This window comes from Giraffa tippelskirchi, chromosome 2 (genome assembly GCF_054371585.1).
Source record: "Giraffa tippelskirchi isolate mGirTip1 chromosome 2, T2T-mGirTip1v1.2.pri, whole genome shotgun sequence".
NCBI classification, from domain to species: Eukaryota; Metazoa; Chordata; class Mammalia; order Artiodactyla; family Giraffidae; genus Giraffa; species Giraffa tippelskirchi.
In genome coordinates this window covers 7,715,037-7,732,495 of record NC_137276.1, presented here as the reverse complement: position 1 = coordinate 7,732,495, position 17,459 = coordinate 7,715,037, and the positions used below count along the sequence as shown (strand labels likewise).

General features: G+C 57.7%; 1 protein-coding gene across 3 annotated transcripts in view; it reads right to left on the bottom strand.

Annotated features, from left to right (window-relative positions):
* Nucleotides 1-17,459, bottom strand: part of FAM53B (family with sequence similarity 53 member B) — a 111,651-nt gene that overhangs the window by 59,256 nt on the left and 34,936 nt on the right. For all 3 annotated transcript variants that reach the window (XM_081533825.1, XM_081533814.1, XM_081533835.1), the window contains exon 3: nt 9,999-10,053. In XM_081533825.1, the coding sequence (XP_081389951.1) occupies nt 9,999-10,053 (55 nt within the window). The remainder of the gene's footprint in view (nt 1-9,998; nt 10,054-17,459) is intronic.

Genomic DNA, 17,459 nt, shown 5'->3' with positions numbered 1-17,459 from the left:
CACAAGTCAGACAGGAATCAGGGAGACCAAGGCATCCTTGAAAATCCCTGAGACAGCCCTTGAGGCCCACTCCTCCTGGTTTCGTGTACACAGCCCTGAAGACCCCATTAAACTACAGCTTAATAGAGCGATTGCAGGAACGAGCTTGACTAACATCTACATACAGAGGGGTGTGCACACGATTTTTGTGGTTGTTGCTGTTTTCTTTGTTATTTATTTTTGGCTGCGCTGGGTCTTCACTGTGGTGTGCGGACTCAGCTGCCCCGTGGCACATAGAATCTTAGTTCCCCAACCAGGGATCAAACCCATGTCCCCTGCACTGGAAGGCAGATTCTTAACCACTGGACCACCAGGGAAGGCCCCCATATGATTTGTTTTGAAGTTAACTCTCAAATCCCCAGGGAAGTGGAGAGGGGTGGCTAACTCAAACACGTTCCTATCCCCCTACAGGAACAACTCCTGTTTTAAAGAGCAAGCCTCTATAGGACCTTAACACATAAAATGTCTCTTGTAGGGAAGAGTCACAGAATCAGTTCTCAACTCAGTCCACTTGTTAAATGTGGGGGCAACACGACCACCGTGGATCTGCAGCTCCTTCTCCAAGGGGGAAGAGACCCGAGATGTTATTCTCCTGCCTGTATCCTCCCACCAGCCTCTTACTCCCCACGGAAGAGCCAACTCAAACATCGCCTCCTCTGCAGATCCACCCCTTCCCACACAAGCCTATGGGCACCCGCAGCGCCTTGCCTAGACTTTCAGTCATGTGTCTCGCGGTGTCTGAACCTCAGTTATCTGTTTACATGTCTGTTTCGTCTGCTGAGCTACAAGTTCCAGAGGGCGGTCCCGGCCTGACGTTCCGGCGCCCAGCACAGGGCTTGGCACACAGCAGACCTCAGCCGGTGCGGGGTGGAGGGAGGGAAGGGTGATACAGTGCAGATAAATGCTACACAGCACACCGTGGGTGTTCACTTGGTCTCGCTTATCCCTTGTCCCTGGCACAGGTAACCAACTGTCCCTTGGCCGAGCAGGTCGGACCTAGGCTGTACCATGAATTCCCCACCCCCCTGGGGCCAGGGATGGTCGTGTATGGAACTGGCCAGGACACTGGCTGGCCCGGTGGCAGCCACGGCACTTTGAAAACACAAGGCCCTGCCCGATTCTGAGCTCTGCTACTGTGTGTCAACACCAGCCAGGTGGCTACTCGTTCTGTCTGCGGAGCAGATAATATTTTAATTGTTTCTATCTTTATCACTTCAAGAAGTAGAACATAAAGAAAAGTAAAAACAATCGAGGCTATGTTTAGCCCGTGTGTTTTCCCCCTTTGCTCAGGGAACAGAAGGCGATTTGCTGGGTCAGGTCACCAAACAAAAGAAACAGGAATAGAAGCTAATTTTTAATGGCAAACCGCCCTGAGCGCTGGGCACGCTGTCACGTTGTACAGAAGGCCTCGGTAAGGCTCCAAGGAGAGGACACCGGACGCCCCCGCCCCTCCATTCACCATGGTTTCTGCACAAACAACTGTAATTCTTTCAACAGTGACGATGGCCGTGGCCACAGGAGTCTGCGGAGCAGGAGGACTTGGTGTGGTGGGAAGGCTGTGGATCTGGGTTCGAGCCTCAGCTCTGCAAGTGACTTCACCTCGCTGAGTCTCAGTTTCTTCATCTATAGAATGAGGGGACTGACTGTAACCTCTGCACAGAGCTACCCTGAGAACCAAACCGTCGCCTCACACAGGGCCTGCGAGGACAGGACGGGCTCCCAAGACAGCAGCGTGACCGTGACAACACTGGAGGCGGCTCGGGTAGTTGAGCCCCAGCCTCCTGCGTGGGGTGTGTCTGGAACGGGGACTTGGGTGTTCTCAAAGAGGGGTTTCGGGAGCACCAGAGGGGTATCTGCTAGGGATGTTAAAATGCAGATTCCTAGGCCCAGTCCCTGCCGTGACACACAGAATCTCTCAGGGCAGGAACCTGTCTTTTAATAAACTCCTCGGGTTATTTTCATGCCAAGTGGTTGAGAACCACTCTTCGAGACTCAAGGCTGCACAGGTGCCTGGGTGTCTTTCAAACACCTCCATGGAGGCCCAGTCAGACCATCCAGCCACATGAGGAAGCTTCTGCAGGGTGGACCATCCAGTCTCTAGAAGCCTGCATTCAGAACATCAGTGAACGCTGGCTTTGTTTGGGGCAACAACAGAAAGCAGAATTATGGAGAAGGATGACTTTGCCCTTAGAGTACCTTGAGGTCCCCTTTCAACAGGACAGAAGTGGGGACCCCAAGTTGCACAGCGTGTTCTGGACGGAGAGCCAGTGGGAAAGGCCTGAGAGGCTGACTGTTCACGTGACAGGACTGGCGGGAGGCCCCCCACCCCTCCGAGACGCGCTGTGGCCTGTGGCTTCTCAGCCGAGCCCCCAGCGGACATGGTGCGGCCTGAGAACAGTGGCCCCATGACTTGCAACCCTCAGGGGCAGCTCAGGTTTCTCTGGCTCCCTGCTGGGCCAATCTTCACAAGTTTGAGGTTTATACACGGGAGTGGGTGTGTGGGTGTGTATGCAGGATACACATACCCGGGGCTTTTTCTACAGAGGGTGGGGGACAACCATGCAAACACACAAATCGCACAAGCCATCTAGCTCCCTCACAGACGGACATGACCAGATGACCTCCAAGGGACCTTTCCAAGCTGAGGCTCCACGACTGAGCCTGAAGTTACTGGGAAGCACAGAAGAAGCTGACGGCCGTACCTGGGGGACAGGAACTCAGATCCCCGCCCCCCCGCCACCACCCCCGCCCCCCGCAACGCGCACACACACTCACAGGCTTTGGTCTGGAGATCCCTTGACTGAGGAGGGCAGAGGCTGCTGGGTGCACGGATCTCCGAGCTCAGAGAAAGAAAACACCCAGAGGAACACAAACAGCATGTGACCTCAAATGCTCTTGTTTCCATTTCTGCCCTTAAACTTGGGAGGGAAGTTCCCAGGGGGCCCAGATTCTTAGTGGACTACAAGCCTTCTTATGTTCACAAGACAGCCTTGGATATCTTCATGCCGTGTTTGGAGGCCACTCTATGGTGACATAACCACAACAGAATGTGGTTTCTAGAAGAGGTTAGACACCTGAAGCACAGACCCAAGATAAGGAAGGTTCTTGCAGCCGCCGGCGCCGAGCAAGCAGGCCTCAGTCGGATCGGGCCGGCTGACTCATTCTCGGATTTCACACCTGTCTGCTTGTGCTGACATCAGCCTCCCTTCCCCTGCCCTGTGGGCTGGGGCTGTGTTAACTTGGCCTCTGGGCTGCAAGCACTCTCTGGCTGATCTGGGGCGGGGGAGAAGCTCACCAACCCTTTGAGTGGGAAACTCAAAGAGAACTGAGGTGTCTTTCTGGAGCCCGCTTTATTACATTGGTCTTAGGAAAAGAGCAGGTGGAAACACACACACACAGGACAATGGCATGAGCCAGCCCACAGCGGCATCGTGTGCTTTTAAATGGACTCAAGAGCCCCTGGCCCACGGGAGCACCTCTTTCCCTGAGACACCAGGATGGAGACTCAACACAGAGCTGGGCCTGGAAGAAAAGGCTCCTGGGCTTTGCCTGCCCAAGCCTCAGCCTCTGGCAATCCCCCCCTCACCTGCAACAAATCAGAGAATGTCCGTGCATCTTAGGTTCAGGGATAACACGGGATGCCAAGCACCTCAGCCCAGGGCCGGAGGATGAGGGGCCAGGATGGCTGGAGACAATGCTCCCCTGGGCCCCCTCCCAGGGAAGGCTGGCTGGAAGGGCGCTGGGGAGACATCTGACAGGCTGGTAGGTACAGGGGGTTCCTGGGGTCCTACTGTCACCAGCCAGGTGAGGGTGGACCGTGGCAGAGGCCACTGCTTGTGTGGGGGGGGTCTTTCTCTTACAGAAAGAGGCCCAGTGAGATTCCCCAGGCAGTAAAGAGGTGTAAACCTCTCCAGACTGGGCCCTGGGAGCGTGGGATGGTCTCCCATCTGTAGGCGGAAGCATGGGCTTCCTGCCCTGAACGGACCTCCTGCTGTACCCCAACCTCCAGAAATCTGTAGGGAAAAGCTGGTATTCACGTGGCGGGATGTCCCCTGGGCAGCCCAGTGGTTGAGACTCTGTGCTTCCCCTGCAGGGGCCACAGGCTCCATGCCTGCTCGGGGAACCGAGATCCCACACATGCTGCACGGCGTGGCCCAGAAGACGGAAACAAACAGAAAAAGAGGAGGAGGACGAAAACTCCGAAGTGACGCATCGGTCCGTTTCATCCATTGCCTTCGGATTCCCACCCTGGCCACGTGTTTGCACAGGGCACAGGACATGGGCAGCGGCCAGGGACTCAACTCCAAACCCACGTGCGCAGCAAAGCTGGGCACCGTGACACAGACCAGGAAACTGGCAGCTGCAAGAGCTTTTCAGGAAACCGTCAATATATTTGCATCAACTGTTAACCAGCTAACCTCCCCCCTCCCCGTGGGATCCTTGCTGAAGCTGAGGGAAAGCCTGAGTGCGTACCCCAAGCTCAGCTCTCATCCCGCAGGGCAGCAGAGCACTCCGCCACGTGACGGCTGGGGAGATCCACTCCAGGACAGGGTGGCCTTGCGTCTCGCCTAGGGACACGCCGCTCGCCAACAGCAGTCTGTAGTCCCGGGGCTGTGCTCCCACGGCAGGGCCAGGCTACCTCCTAACGACCATCTCTCCACGTGGAAGTGGCCTGGCGAGGCACCACGCATTGGGGTGGGGGGGTGCCCATGGCCAGTCTGGCAGCTGCCATTCCCTGCCCTCTGACGCCTCTGGGGCTCCCTTGCCCATCCCCACCATGTCAGGCCAGCCTGGGTGAGAAGGCGGCCCGGGAGGCTCCCTTTTCAACCATCAATGGCCATCATGTGCCAACTACACTTTGTACCTACGTCGCATACTGTACCTTATACCAGAAATGTCTGAAACCAGTAAATGGTGAAAGGAAAATCTGAAAGCACTCTGCATGGACAAACCTCACACCGTTTTAGAGATGGGACCACACTAGTGACTACAATAAATAAAAGTAGTCATTAAAAGCTAAGTTTTTAAAAATCATGCATAGGCACTCTTTATGGATTTTTGTACTAGCCTATTTTGGCTAATAATCAGTCCTTATAGGAGGCCTTGGGTCCAAGGATGATGTGCAGTGTGGCTATCTCGGAGAGACTGAAAAAGCGGCAGAGACCAGAAATTCTGGCTTTGTTATCACTGCTGCTCATTTTGTTTGAGTCGTGTGTTCGTTTGCTCCTGGAAACCTGAAATGCTCAGCCTCCAAAGGCTGGCTTTTTCCCCACTTGGTGCAATCACAGCCGACTTTCAGGGACAAATGGTGGGAGGATGAAAAGACCAAAAGCTACCCTATCTCAAAGCGCAGTCTCTTCCTCCTGCACGGCTCAGCACAGCCGACTGGAGTACCCTGTCGAAACGAGTACAGGGGGTGCCCCCGGGAGCAAGACTTTTGTGTACAGAGCAGACTTTAACAGCCAAGTAATTAAACATGGAAAGTAAGGGCTTACAATTAAAATGCTGACAAACCTGAACCACAGTGGCACAAGGAAGGCTGTTATAATATTTTTACAATTCCTTTTTATACATAATGTATGATCCTTCTGCTCAAGTTTCCTCTATGTTCTTTGCCTGTGAGATAATTTACATTAATAAATAATTTATTACCATAACTCCTAAAGTAATTATGGGTTTCCACCCAATTTTTTTTTTTTTTTTTAGCATCTGAATTGTTTTGTTCCCCGTCCACGGACTTGTATTTACACGCCTTCTCCTAGTGGCCTTTCGGAAGTAACTGATATTGCACATGCTTGCTCACGTTGTTTGATTTCCCAGTCTCCTGCTTACCCGAGGGCTGCGGAAAGAGGAGTGTGCAGAGTCCAGCATCCTTTCAACACGGAACTCATTCAAGGGGGTGCAAGGAGCCGAGCCCAGGGTGGTGAACAGAGGCCCCTCTCACCTGCTTGTCCTGTTTCACCGAAAGAGATTTGACCCGTCCACACGTGACCCTGGGTCAGCGTGAAGAAGCACCTCCCAGGGCCAACAGTGGAGGAGCCACAGGGAGGGAGCCACGGGCCGAGGATTCCCTGGCGGCCGCCCGCACCCCACCCTGGCTCGTGGAGGTCCTCCCAGGTGCAGCCAGGCCCCCGTGTGCACCCACTAGCAATCACAGCCAGGAACGGGGCTGGCTCGCCTGTCGGGCCCACTGACCAGTGGGTGGGCCACACCTGTGAAGCTGCCACCTGACCAAGGTTTCCTGTGTCAGGAACACAATTCCCCGGGCAGACACGGCTCTCCCCAGAGAAGCTGTTTGCAGAGGCAGTTCCGGTTCAGCCCAGGAGGTGTGCTGAGGATGGTCTGGGAGGTGAGAAGAGAAACTCAGAGGCACGGCATCGCCTCTGCTATAGAAGGAGCCCTGTGGTGCCCAGGCTGGCCGGGCACTCAGCCCTGGCAGGGCAGGCCGACCATGGCCTGGCTCCACTCCACCCCCACACTGGAAAAGGACAGAACTACTTCTTTGTATCAAGTTCCCAAACTTGGAGGGAGGGGACGACCCGCGGGGAGGGCCCTGCAATCCAGCTCACGATAACTGAGCGCGAAGTATTTAAAAGCCAAAACACTGTTGCGAGCACTGATGATATTAGTAACACATTTTATCTCCGTGGGTGCAGGGGAGGCTGAGCTCCTGGCAAGGGCGGCTTCTCCTTCTCCAGAGGAAGCCAACCGGCCCTTCCCCCCCGAACACACTTGCCTGGGTTTTCTTAAGAACACTCACGAAACCCCCCAGCTCATCCCGGTGTCCAGCGAGGACCCCTGCAAGGGGGCTTGAGAGGGAAATGCCCTGAGTCCCAGGGCCACGCTGTCCCCAGCTCTCATGGGAGAATTCCACTAATCAGGGCCAGTACCGGAGTCCTCTGTCTTGGGAGACAGGCAGGGGGTTTTGCTGATTATAATGCTGTGAGGTTTCATCTTTGCTGAGGGTCAAAACCCCTCTCCCCGAGGATCCTCTTTGCTACGGAAAACCAGGTACTGCAAGATAAACTCTCGTAGCTGCTGCTCGTGCGTGTCACAGGGCATGGCTGCATGTTGAGTCCTGGGCCGGAGCCACAGCCTGGGAGGGCCTCGGACCCCCGACACCCACCTCAGCAAGTGCGGGGAAGGGATGGAGGTGGGGTGCGAGCCGGCCCCTCCCGGGTGCTACTGTCTCCTTAAATCCCACGGACACCACAAGGTGCAGGATGTGGAGACTGAGGCCCAAGAAGATAGGCTGCGTGCCCACAGTGCTGACGGCCCCCTTCACACAAATCCAGGGGAAATCCATGCTCCCTGGCCTTGCTCCTCCACTAGACTGAAGCCCCCTCGAGGGCAGGGGCCAGCGCCTGGCACAGAGCAGGTACTCAATAAACACCGACCAGAACAAGGCACACTGAATCGAACCGGGGCTGACTTTTCTAAAAGCCCTGGTAGTGCGTGCTGCCAGGTGGGTCAGGGTCTCCCAAATCAAGGAAGGGCTGAGGACGACAGAAAGATGAAGAGATGGGAGAGAGAGAGAGAAGCCACGGACGGGGCAGCGGGGGTAACTGCACGGACCCCACGGTCCTCCACTGCCTGGCAGTGCCCTGGTGCCAGCCAGCAGAGCAGGAGGGCACAGACCTTGTGGAGGCAAAGAACCCACGGGCCAGGGAGCCCTTCCTGAGGGGCCGTCCTGCGCACCAGAGCCCCAAGGGGCAGCAGCACAGTCGTCCTGGAGCCCTAGGCCCCACCCCCTAGCCGAAGGCAGACTGCTGGGCTTGGCGGGCTCAGACGGACTCTGCTGGGACTCTGGGAAGAGACCTCCCCCGCTCGCCTCTGCCTTGCTCCCCAGGCCTGAGCACCTTCCCCACAAGGGTGACTCGCACCTGCACCGCCACCCTCCGCGTCCACCAAGGAAACCAAGGTGGTCCCTGGAGGTGTGGAGGCCTCTTGCAGGAGCGGGATCCCCACTCTTAAGCTCAGCCTTCTTCTCCACCTGTCACGTATGGCGCTCACGCTGCGCCAAGCTCCTTCCGAGTGTCTCGGAGTCCTCATAGCAAGGCAGGTGCTGTCCCAACACCCATTTCACAGATGAGGAAACTGAGTCTTGGAAATGGTAAACAGTTCACAGTGACTGCGTGAGGGCCAGCACCACCATCATGAACCCTCAAGAGCTGCAACTTATTACGATGCGCTCGCAGTGAAGGCCGAGGAAGCCTGACGGTTAGGGTCTTGAAATAAAGACCAAAGTTTCCCCTATCTGGGTCACCAGTCCGGCCCAATTCTGAGCTACCTGGGGCGGAGCAGCTGGGCAGAGGGGTGGGTGTGCCCAGGAGCCCTGCTCACTCCCCTCCCGGACACGACAGAGGAAGACGGCCCAGCTGCAGCCCGACCGTGGGTCTGGCCCAGGAAGAGGGTGAGGAGGCGGGCTTCTGGGCCACGTGGATGGGGCGCGGAGGGTTTGCTAAGAGTCGTTAACCACAACCAAGGTGTGCAGCCAAGTCTCCCGTGGGGACAGGCCTCAGAAGTGTGTCACACGGGTAAACCAAGGCCAGGTGAGCGCCCTGGTTCCATTTCCCCGGGGGCAAGCACCAAGGAGGCCACCCGGGGCTCTCCCACACAGCTGCGGCTTGAGAGTGAGAAGCAGTCATCCCACCGCCCCGGGGTCCAGCTCTGCCCACTGAGGGGCCTTGGAGCGCCAACCCAGATGTGAGCGGAGCGCCCCTGCCAGCCGCCTGGCGCAGCTGTGGAGTCCAAGGGGACCCTGCACCTCAGGTGCCCGGCACGGCACCACGCTCACTGTGACACGTGAGGACCCCCCAGGACCACCCCCATCTGCCACCTACAGGAACTGAGCCTGCAGAAGAAAACGCTGTACCCAGAGGGAAAAGGGCCAAGACAAAAGGCCAAGGACACTGAACACAGTTCTGCGGAGGCAAACCTGAAACCCCAAAGATGGGACCCACCACGGAAGCCCGGCTTACAGAAACTCATCAGGAGCCGAGTCCTGGAAGTGGGCAGGAGTCCAGGGGAGAGAGGGCACAAGGAGAAACAGCCCAATCACTGGGAACAGAGAGGAATCAATACAGTCAATACAGTCATCCTTTCGGCCCCCTTACGGAAAACAGTAATTAACACTTGCATGGGAACAGGGCACCGGGGCAACCTTTCTGGAAAGCATGTCAGAAACACAAAGCAAGAGCCTTAAAAATAAAAATGTGCCTGCCCTCCCGGCATCTCTACTCCACCCCTGGGAACCACCCTAAGGAATAATCCGAAAGCCAGAGCGAGATTCAGACACTGAGTCACCATCCATCATGAGAGCAACAGAACAGTCCTACCCAACAATCGAGAAACGAGTTACCTCCTTAAAAGACATTTTGAATCATCCTAAGGCCATATTATAGACTCATTAAAATGCATGGGATGGGCAATTTTCACGCTGCAGGGAAATGATGGGTTATTATTAGTAAGCAAAAAAAAAAGCAGAAACAAAAGTTTTAAATAAATGATTTTGTGTAATCATACGTTCATCATGGACTTGGCTATGTAAAAACTGCAAAGGACAGAAGCTACACCAAAATATTAACAGTAGTTATAACTGGGTCCTGGGGCTGTGAGAGATTGTTATTTTGTACTTTATACTATGGTGCATTTTTCTGAATTTAAAAAAAAAAGAAATGAACGTGGTCACTTTAATGATCAGACACAAACTCGCGGTGTCACTGCTGGAAATAACGTTTGTAAACCACGCACCAGCGCCCAGCCCCTCACTCAGCCCCTGCAGCCCCTGCCCTGCTCCAGCACCGCTGAGGCCAAGACAGTTCCAACACACAGAAGAGTCCCCACGGCCGCTCCTTGTGGCTGCATCCAGCAAAGGCTTCTAGCGTCTCCCCCTGGGGGACTCGGGCCCTGGGGGAAGGCGCTCGAGGAGGACTGTTCACAGCCACCTGGTTACTCACCCATGATTCCACAAGAGAAAAGTGTCGGTCCTTGACTCATCTTCTTTGGCGTGTGCTGCAAACAACCAGAAAAGCTATCACTCTTCAAGTCATAAGAAGCACGTCTGCACATGACCCTGCACTGATTCCCTTGCTAAAGTCACAATTAAGGGGGGGGGGGTGGAGAGTGAGGGGGGGGCGGGGGGAAACATCAGATGAGGGAAAGGAGGGAAAACAACAAAAAAAAAAGGTACTAAAAGAGACATCTGCCCATAATTAGGTCTGGGCTCTTCTCCGGAGCCTTGGGTGAGCTATGGAGTCCATCAAGTTAACGGGTTTTAAAAACACACAAGGGAGCCCCGTGACTCCTGACACTAGGGGACTCGTCCATGTGAGTGATGCGTAGTCAAGGCAAGGGAGGGGCTGAAGGGCGGCCTCCCCACAGCCCGGGGGGGGGGGCGAGGAGGGCAGGGGACCATGTCCTGTCCCCGGGGACAGGACGAGCCTGCAGCAGAGGGCAGAGGCCCACCTGCCACCCCCAGCCCGCCCTCCCGGACGCGAGGAGAACGGCTCTCCCGTCTCTGTGAAGAAGCTTGAGAGGGTGGCCCTGGCTCAGAAGCTGTTGTGCTGCCAGGAGGGCCCCCCCGCCCCAGACACCCTCGAGAACTGAAAGAGAAACTCAGGGGTGGCGTCTGGTTGCAGCCCACAGCGATGGCTTCTGAACTCCCTGCTGCCACCTTTCCACAAGGGCTTCCCTGTCCCCTGTAGACACTGCACGTCTCCCCTCTCACCCCACGCCTCGCCTCACTGTGGTCACGGGGTGAAAGATCGGGGGGGGGCCCAGAAGAACCCTGCATCCAGGCACTCGCTCCACGGCGCCGCGGTAACCTGAGCCTGGAACATTCTGGGGCTTCGTGCGCTAGCCGAGGCCCAGGTCAAGAGGGCCTCTTCTGACCTCCAATGAGGAGAAGACCATCCACGCCCGTCGGGGCCCCAGGAAGCAGGATCTCACTCATCCCTTCCCTCACTCATTCATTCATCCACTCGCTCAACAGACATGTACCGGTGACTAGTCACGTGCAGGCTTGTGCTGGGCTGGGGTGCGCGATGGTGAAAGAAGCTCTCGGCTCCGGAGGGGTCAGCAGTCACAGGGGGCTCTCACTTCTGAGTGGAGCCCCAAGTGACAGGGACGCGTGCCTGGCTGTTGGTCCCAGGAGTTGGGGGGGTGGGGAACGCAGGCCCTGGCTCTTTTCACGCCTGAACAGGGAGGGTGTAGCTGCCGAGGAACACCTGGCCCCCCCAGATAAGAGGGGAGCTGGCATCTGGCAGGGGCTCCCCACCCCTGTCCTCAGCTTGCCTGAGTCGGGGACCTTTGCCCTTAGTCTGCAATGTGTTCACTGATCAGGCTATTAAGGGTCTGTCCTGACCAGCCTGGAACACAGAGGTGAAGGATGTGGCTGCAGCCCCATGGAAGCTCACGTTTTTCTAGAGGTCACACAACCAGTCCAGACAGAGAGCAGGACTGAGGGTAGCTGGACCAGGCCATGGGCGCTGGGAGCTGGAGGTCAGGGCGGGCTTCCTGGGGGAAACAGAGATGGTCCTGAAGGAAACTACAGGGGGTGGGGCTGCAAAGGGAGGCTGGGCTGTCCTCCTCCAGTCCCCCACCTTGGATTGAAGACAACCCTCATGTTTTCAGGATAGGTCTCCCTCCCAGGGTCCACCCAATCGACAGCCCTCCAGGGAAATACCTGGAAAAAGTTAAAGATGGGCTGTCTCTGCCTCCTGCCTGGCTCACCCCAGAGTCACTGCATGGAAAGTGGGTGTGACAGACATTCAGAGCCCTGCCTCTGGGCGGCACGGCCTATGGAAGCCAGGCATGCCCTGTGCCCGGGGAAGGTTCGGTGGAGAGAGAAGCTGGCCTGGCTGAGGCCCCGATGCTGCAGGAGCCCTAACAGCAAAGAGCCAACACCCACTGGGAACCACAGCCCCACCCTACCCCAGTGCATCCCCATGCAGGGCAGGGATGGGGGCCCTAACGCAGTCTGGAGGCCCACAGAAACCCGAAGCAGGGTGGACCAGGGAGAGCTGGAGGGTGCGAGAAGGCGGGAGCTGCATGTCACCGCCCTGACCCATGCAGGAGCCACCAGGGGCCCGGGTTTACGGACGCGGCGGGAGGCACACTGACTGTGGACCGTCCGGGGCGCACTGCCCACTGACCGATCTCTCAAGCAGCAGGTGTGTTTCAGGCAAAGGGGCACCTGGGTCCCCTCCCCAAGGAATGTGGCTCACAAGCGGGCATCAGAGAGGTTGGGGTCTGGGCCCACAGAAAGGAGTCACTGGGTTAGCACGCAAGGCGCCCCTGGCCCTTGAAATTCATTCATTCAGTCATTCATTCACTCACCAAGTGAGGACCTGCTCGCCGGGTTGGGGGGGGTACACACACTAGTGATACGACTGCTTCTGGCTCCCCATGCAGCCCGGCTCGAGCCCCACTGTCCTCCACCAAGGGATCAGATGAGCCCCTGACCTGGTCCTGGGCTCGTTTTGCACTGTCCATCCTCCACGCAGACACAAGGAGCCCAGCCCACGTGGCTGCCCCACTCACAGCAACCTGGATAAAACCTGGCTGTGCCCCCCACTCCCCGCCACCCACCGGGCGCCCATGAGCCAAGCCAACATCCACCCTGGCCTCACTCACGCCGCTCGGGGACGGTCCAGCTCGCTGCCGCCCCAGGCCTTTGGCTCTGCGGCTGGTTCCTGTCACGTGGCCTCCCTGGCGGCCTTCCCCAGCTGAAAGGCGCCCTGCCCACCCGCGCTCTTCTCCACGGGACCTTGCTGAAAGCTGCCTCCACCCCATGCGCATCAGTTTGCTTTGTTTCTGGGCTCAGACTCCACTTGCCCTTCAGATTGAGGCTCCCTGAGGCCGCGGTCCGGTCCACAGCTTCCCCCACCCAGAGCGGGCGCTCTGGGGCTTCTCTGCCACCCCACCACTGCGACCCGCTGTCAGCCCGAGCCTGCCCTTGCTGCCACGTGCCTGGTGAATGCAGGGCCGAAGGAAACGGACTCTTCCTGGATGCAACCCGCTGCCCTCCCAAATCACTGGCCTCCTGCCAAGTCGCAACTCAGCGGGGGAGGACAGCATCAGCTAGATAAAAGTCGGGGGTGACCCCCTCACCCCGGGCTGCTGCCCCCCCACACACACACAGCCTCTGACTCTGCGCCCAGGGTGCAGGGGGATTGGCCATCACTTGCACAGAGAGCTGACAAGGGACACCTTCTCCGTGTCCCATCCTGAGACAATCCCCATCGCCGCTCCCCACCGTGCTGAGTGTGAAACAGCACGGCAAGTGGTGCACGCCCTTCTTCTGCTAACAGCACCCTAACTTTGCACTGGGGCTCCTCCCCCCTCCCCACTAGGCAGTGTCTTGGTGGGATGTCACCCCCACCCCTCCCACCCCTCTGCACTGCACAGGGTGGGCCTGGCTGACCGGATATGCCTGTTCCAGGGCTCGGACTCCCGGACCGAAGGTGTGCTGTGCCGGTCCACTGGGTGGAAAGCCCCCAGCCCGCCTCCACAGTCCTCCCAGCTGGCCTGTCCCTGCCCTTTTCGGGGACTTCAGTCACCAGTTCTTCTCCCATGTTTCTCTCGATCGTGCCAGTGGATTCTCTTCTGGTGTGTATATCAGCAGGAGGTGACCCCAGTTGCTTACATCCGAGGAACCCTGGCCAATTTCATGTGGGTCTTCAAGAAGGCTAATGGGGGAAGTAGGCTTGGCCACTTGAAGGGCTATCACGCAACCGCTCAAAGCAGTGTTTGGGCAGAGGCTTCCACTACCATGAGGAAGCGTACTTTGTCAGTGAAATCTGCTTCACTAAAAAGATACAAGGAAACCGGCCAAAATATGTAGAGGGCAATGGAGTTTCCCTGCCCTCCCATCCCACCTAAAAATGCAGCTTTTCCCTCGTTCTTTTCCTTCATCTTCTGTGTGATGCTCGTTTCAAACTGGTTTGTGTGTGGAGACAAATCCCATCAAAGCAGCAGTAGAGAAATGTTGACTAACAGGACGCTGGCAATTTTAAGGTCAGAAAAGGGCTGAAAGAGTCATGAGCTAACTACTTCCCCCTGGGGCTTCTGCCTCCTGTTGGCGTCAAGAAAGAAAGAAAAAAAAAAAAAGATCAGGGCCCCCAACTCGCTTTCTGAGCCCGGTCCACAAGGTTGGGCTGGCAGCAGGCAGGCCAGGACATCGCATAACCCACCACTTCCCAGGGCCCCGTGCACACACCGACTGCTGGCCGTGCTCTCTGGGCCCAGCAGCACGGTTCCCCCCTGGACTCCAGGTTGTCCAGGGCCGGTCTATCCCCACTGCTCTGTGCTGTTCTGCAGCCAGCCTCCCTGACCCATCGAAGCCCTCTGCACCCGCTGTATGAGGCTGATGAGCCAACTGCTCTGTGGACGACGACATGGTGAGGCCTGATCGGCCCCCTGGGGGGGTGGGGAAGCTCTCACCATCTGAGGTTTCACAAGACACTCGTTGTTCCCACACGAGTGCACGCCCGGGTCCCTCGCTGTGTCCACAGGACAATGAGTGCTGCTCCTGGGGCTGTTTCTGCCTTTGTTCCTGAGGACCCCCACCCCGACCAGGGCACAGCCTGGTGTCTGGGAGACTCCTTGCATCACCAGAGAAGGCTTGGAACTACATCTTCCATAGGAAAGACAGAAGCTGGAGACCAAACGGAGGCTCCAGGGGCCGTCTGTCTGACTGAGAAGCCCTGACTTAAACAGCCACAATTCAGGTCATCACTTAGTGAGGAGCCAGCTCAGTCAACGGCCAAGCTCATCTCTGGCCATCACCATGCGTCTTCGTGGCTTCCTTCTGTAGACTACTGACTAAAGCAATGACGTCACTCTTCCTTCTGCTGATGCCGCCTAAGGGCGACGCTCTAAGGGCCCACGCTCATGCGCTGCAGCGAGGAACAAGGGTGGCGCTCTGGCCTCCGGAAGGGAACAGGGTGAGACCCTGGGTGGCGGAAAGCGGGAGGCAGAGCCAGGCCGAGAAGAAAAGAGAAGCTGAGAAGGGAGAGGCACCCTGGGTTGGAGGCTGATGGACACAGGGTGGGCGCCCCGGCTTCCCAGGCTGCAGGTCAGCCATGGTGGGGGGCAGGGGTGGTCTCTGCTGCCGAGGACGGTGGGGGTGCAGGTTGGGATGGACTCAGGCTCCGCGCCCTTTGAGATTCCAGCCCGGGATTCTGGCTGGGGCCCCGCCGGGGCCTGATGCTGACTCCGGGTGAGCAGGACAGGGGAAGAGCCTGGGTGCCTGGGGAAGCTGATGTGGCCCCTGAACTTTCCTGCTGGGCAAGGTCCTCAGCGTCCTAATCTGACAAGCATGGAAGCAAGGACCTGCTCCAAAAACATCAAGGGTCTGTTGTGGCCGGAAATACCTCCAGGCTGAGGAAAGTGAGATGGCCTGGAGCACCCCCTGCGGCCTCTGTCCCCCCTCAACCCCACCGCTCCCCAGCCCCGTCCTCCTGGGAGCAGGGCACCCCAAGCTCCCTCCAGTCTCCAGCCTCCAGAGGGGGGGCCGGGAGGCTTGCCCAAGGAGGAGGGACCACAGGCCCTCGGCCGGAGCGTGGGCGGGCGGGAAGGAGCTCGGGAACGTTGGCCCCGAGGTCAGATGTCTGGGCGGGCTTCCAGCAGCAGCAGCTAATGTTAGCACACTCGGAGGAAGGGCCACTCACGGGGGAAAGGAAGGCGACCGGGCGGAGTGGGGGAAAGGGGAACCGAGTCATTGCACCGCCCCCCACCCCCGGGGGAGGGGAAGGCGAGACCATGACTCTCAGTCCCTTTTCTGTCTTCCCACCTCCCTGGGGAGTAGGGCGATCACGTTGTCACCAGTGTTTTAGTTTTTAGAAAAAAGGAGAACCGGGAAACCACATTGGGGACCCTCTAAGCAAGCAGGTTGGGGCCTGGTTGCGGGGGTAGGGGAGGTGTCTAAGCCTCTCCTCTCCCACTGTCTCCAAGCCCCCAGGGGATGTTCACCTGCAGCTTTTTTTTTTAGGCTCTGACCTCACTGCAGGTCCTCTCGCTTCCCTAATTCCGAAGCTGCCTGGGGGTGATTCACGATTTCTTTTTTTTTTAATCTGAAACCCCAACTTCTGTTATCTTCTTAGTCTGATTAGAAAACAAAAGAGGAAAGCTTTTCCATCTTTCCTGTCATTATTTTGATGGTATTTACCCGAGGATGATGCTACCCGTTTAGGAAGCCGGACCAAAACCCCCACCTTCCTCTCACCCTGGCTGGCTGTGTAGAGTGCATTCTAATCAGTTGATCTCACGTTCTGGGGCTGTCATCACTCGGCTGGTCTTATCTGGGGGGGTCTTTCTTTGGTTGTTTATGGCCCGTGCTTCTTCCCAAGGACGTCCAGGCCGGTGGCAGCTCAGGAGTCGGGTAGGGGGGTGGTGGGAAGGCCTTGGTGGTGGACGGGGCCTACACCTGAAGCCTGTGTCCTGCTCGCCTGTGCCCCCCTGCCCCTGGGCCCTCTGTTTCCTGTGGGTCGGGGAGGCAGAGACCAGACAAGCCCCGCCCCGCAGCAGGGCACCTCGGTGGGCCCCCCGCACAGACTGGGCACTGGCCCTCTGGCCTTCACTGTGCCTCCACCCCACCGTGAGGGCAGAAACCGGCCAGGCCCGTGACACGCCCACAGGCTGACACAGGAGAGGCCCCTCTCCAAAAGCAACTGCCGGGCCCCTTCGATGGCCGTTTGCTCCCCTTGGCTTGTGGCTCCTTTTCCTTTTCTGAGAAGAAGCTTTTTTTCCTTCTCAGGCCGGGGCTGGGAGGCCGCCCTCCTCCTTGGCGGGGGCTCAGGCCCTGTCTCTTGGAAGAGCGGCCCAGCTGACCACAGGCCCATGGGCCCCGGAACCAGCTCCACAGCCAAGCCCAGGCCGGCCCACCTCCAGATGGAACCAAGTTCAGCGGCGATTGAAGCAATAGCACAGCTGGAACCAGACTGGGGGGGGAGGGAAGGGGGCTCCCCTGGGACCTCGAGGAGGCCTGCACCCTGAGAGCCATCTCATCTTGCTTAGAGCTACTCCACATGAGTAGTTTTCACCAGGAAAACACACACCCACAGCAGAAAACAGAGCAACTCATACCTGCACCCCGAGAGCTAGGATGCTGAGTACCGGAGAAGGGACTAAACGAGGCCGAGTTGAGAACCTGGCTCCATGAAGCCACATCCACTCCCTCCGCCAAGGTCCCCTGAGCACCTACCATGGACTGTGCCCCGGGTCAGGCACTGGGGTGGTCAGCAAGGAGCAAAAGAGACACAAGTCCTTGGTCTGGCGAAGCTCGCATTCTGGTGCAGGAGTCAACTCAGTGAACAAGATCAAGACGTGAGGAAGGTGGGTGGTGCCTGGGAGGGGAAAGGCCAGGGAAGGGGGACAGAGAGCACTTGGAAAGGGGGGGGGGTAGTGACCCAAGAAAA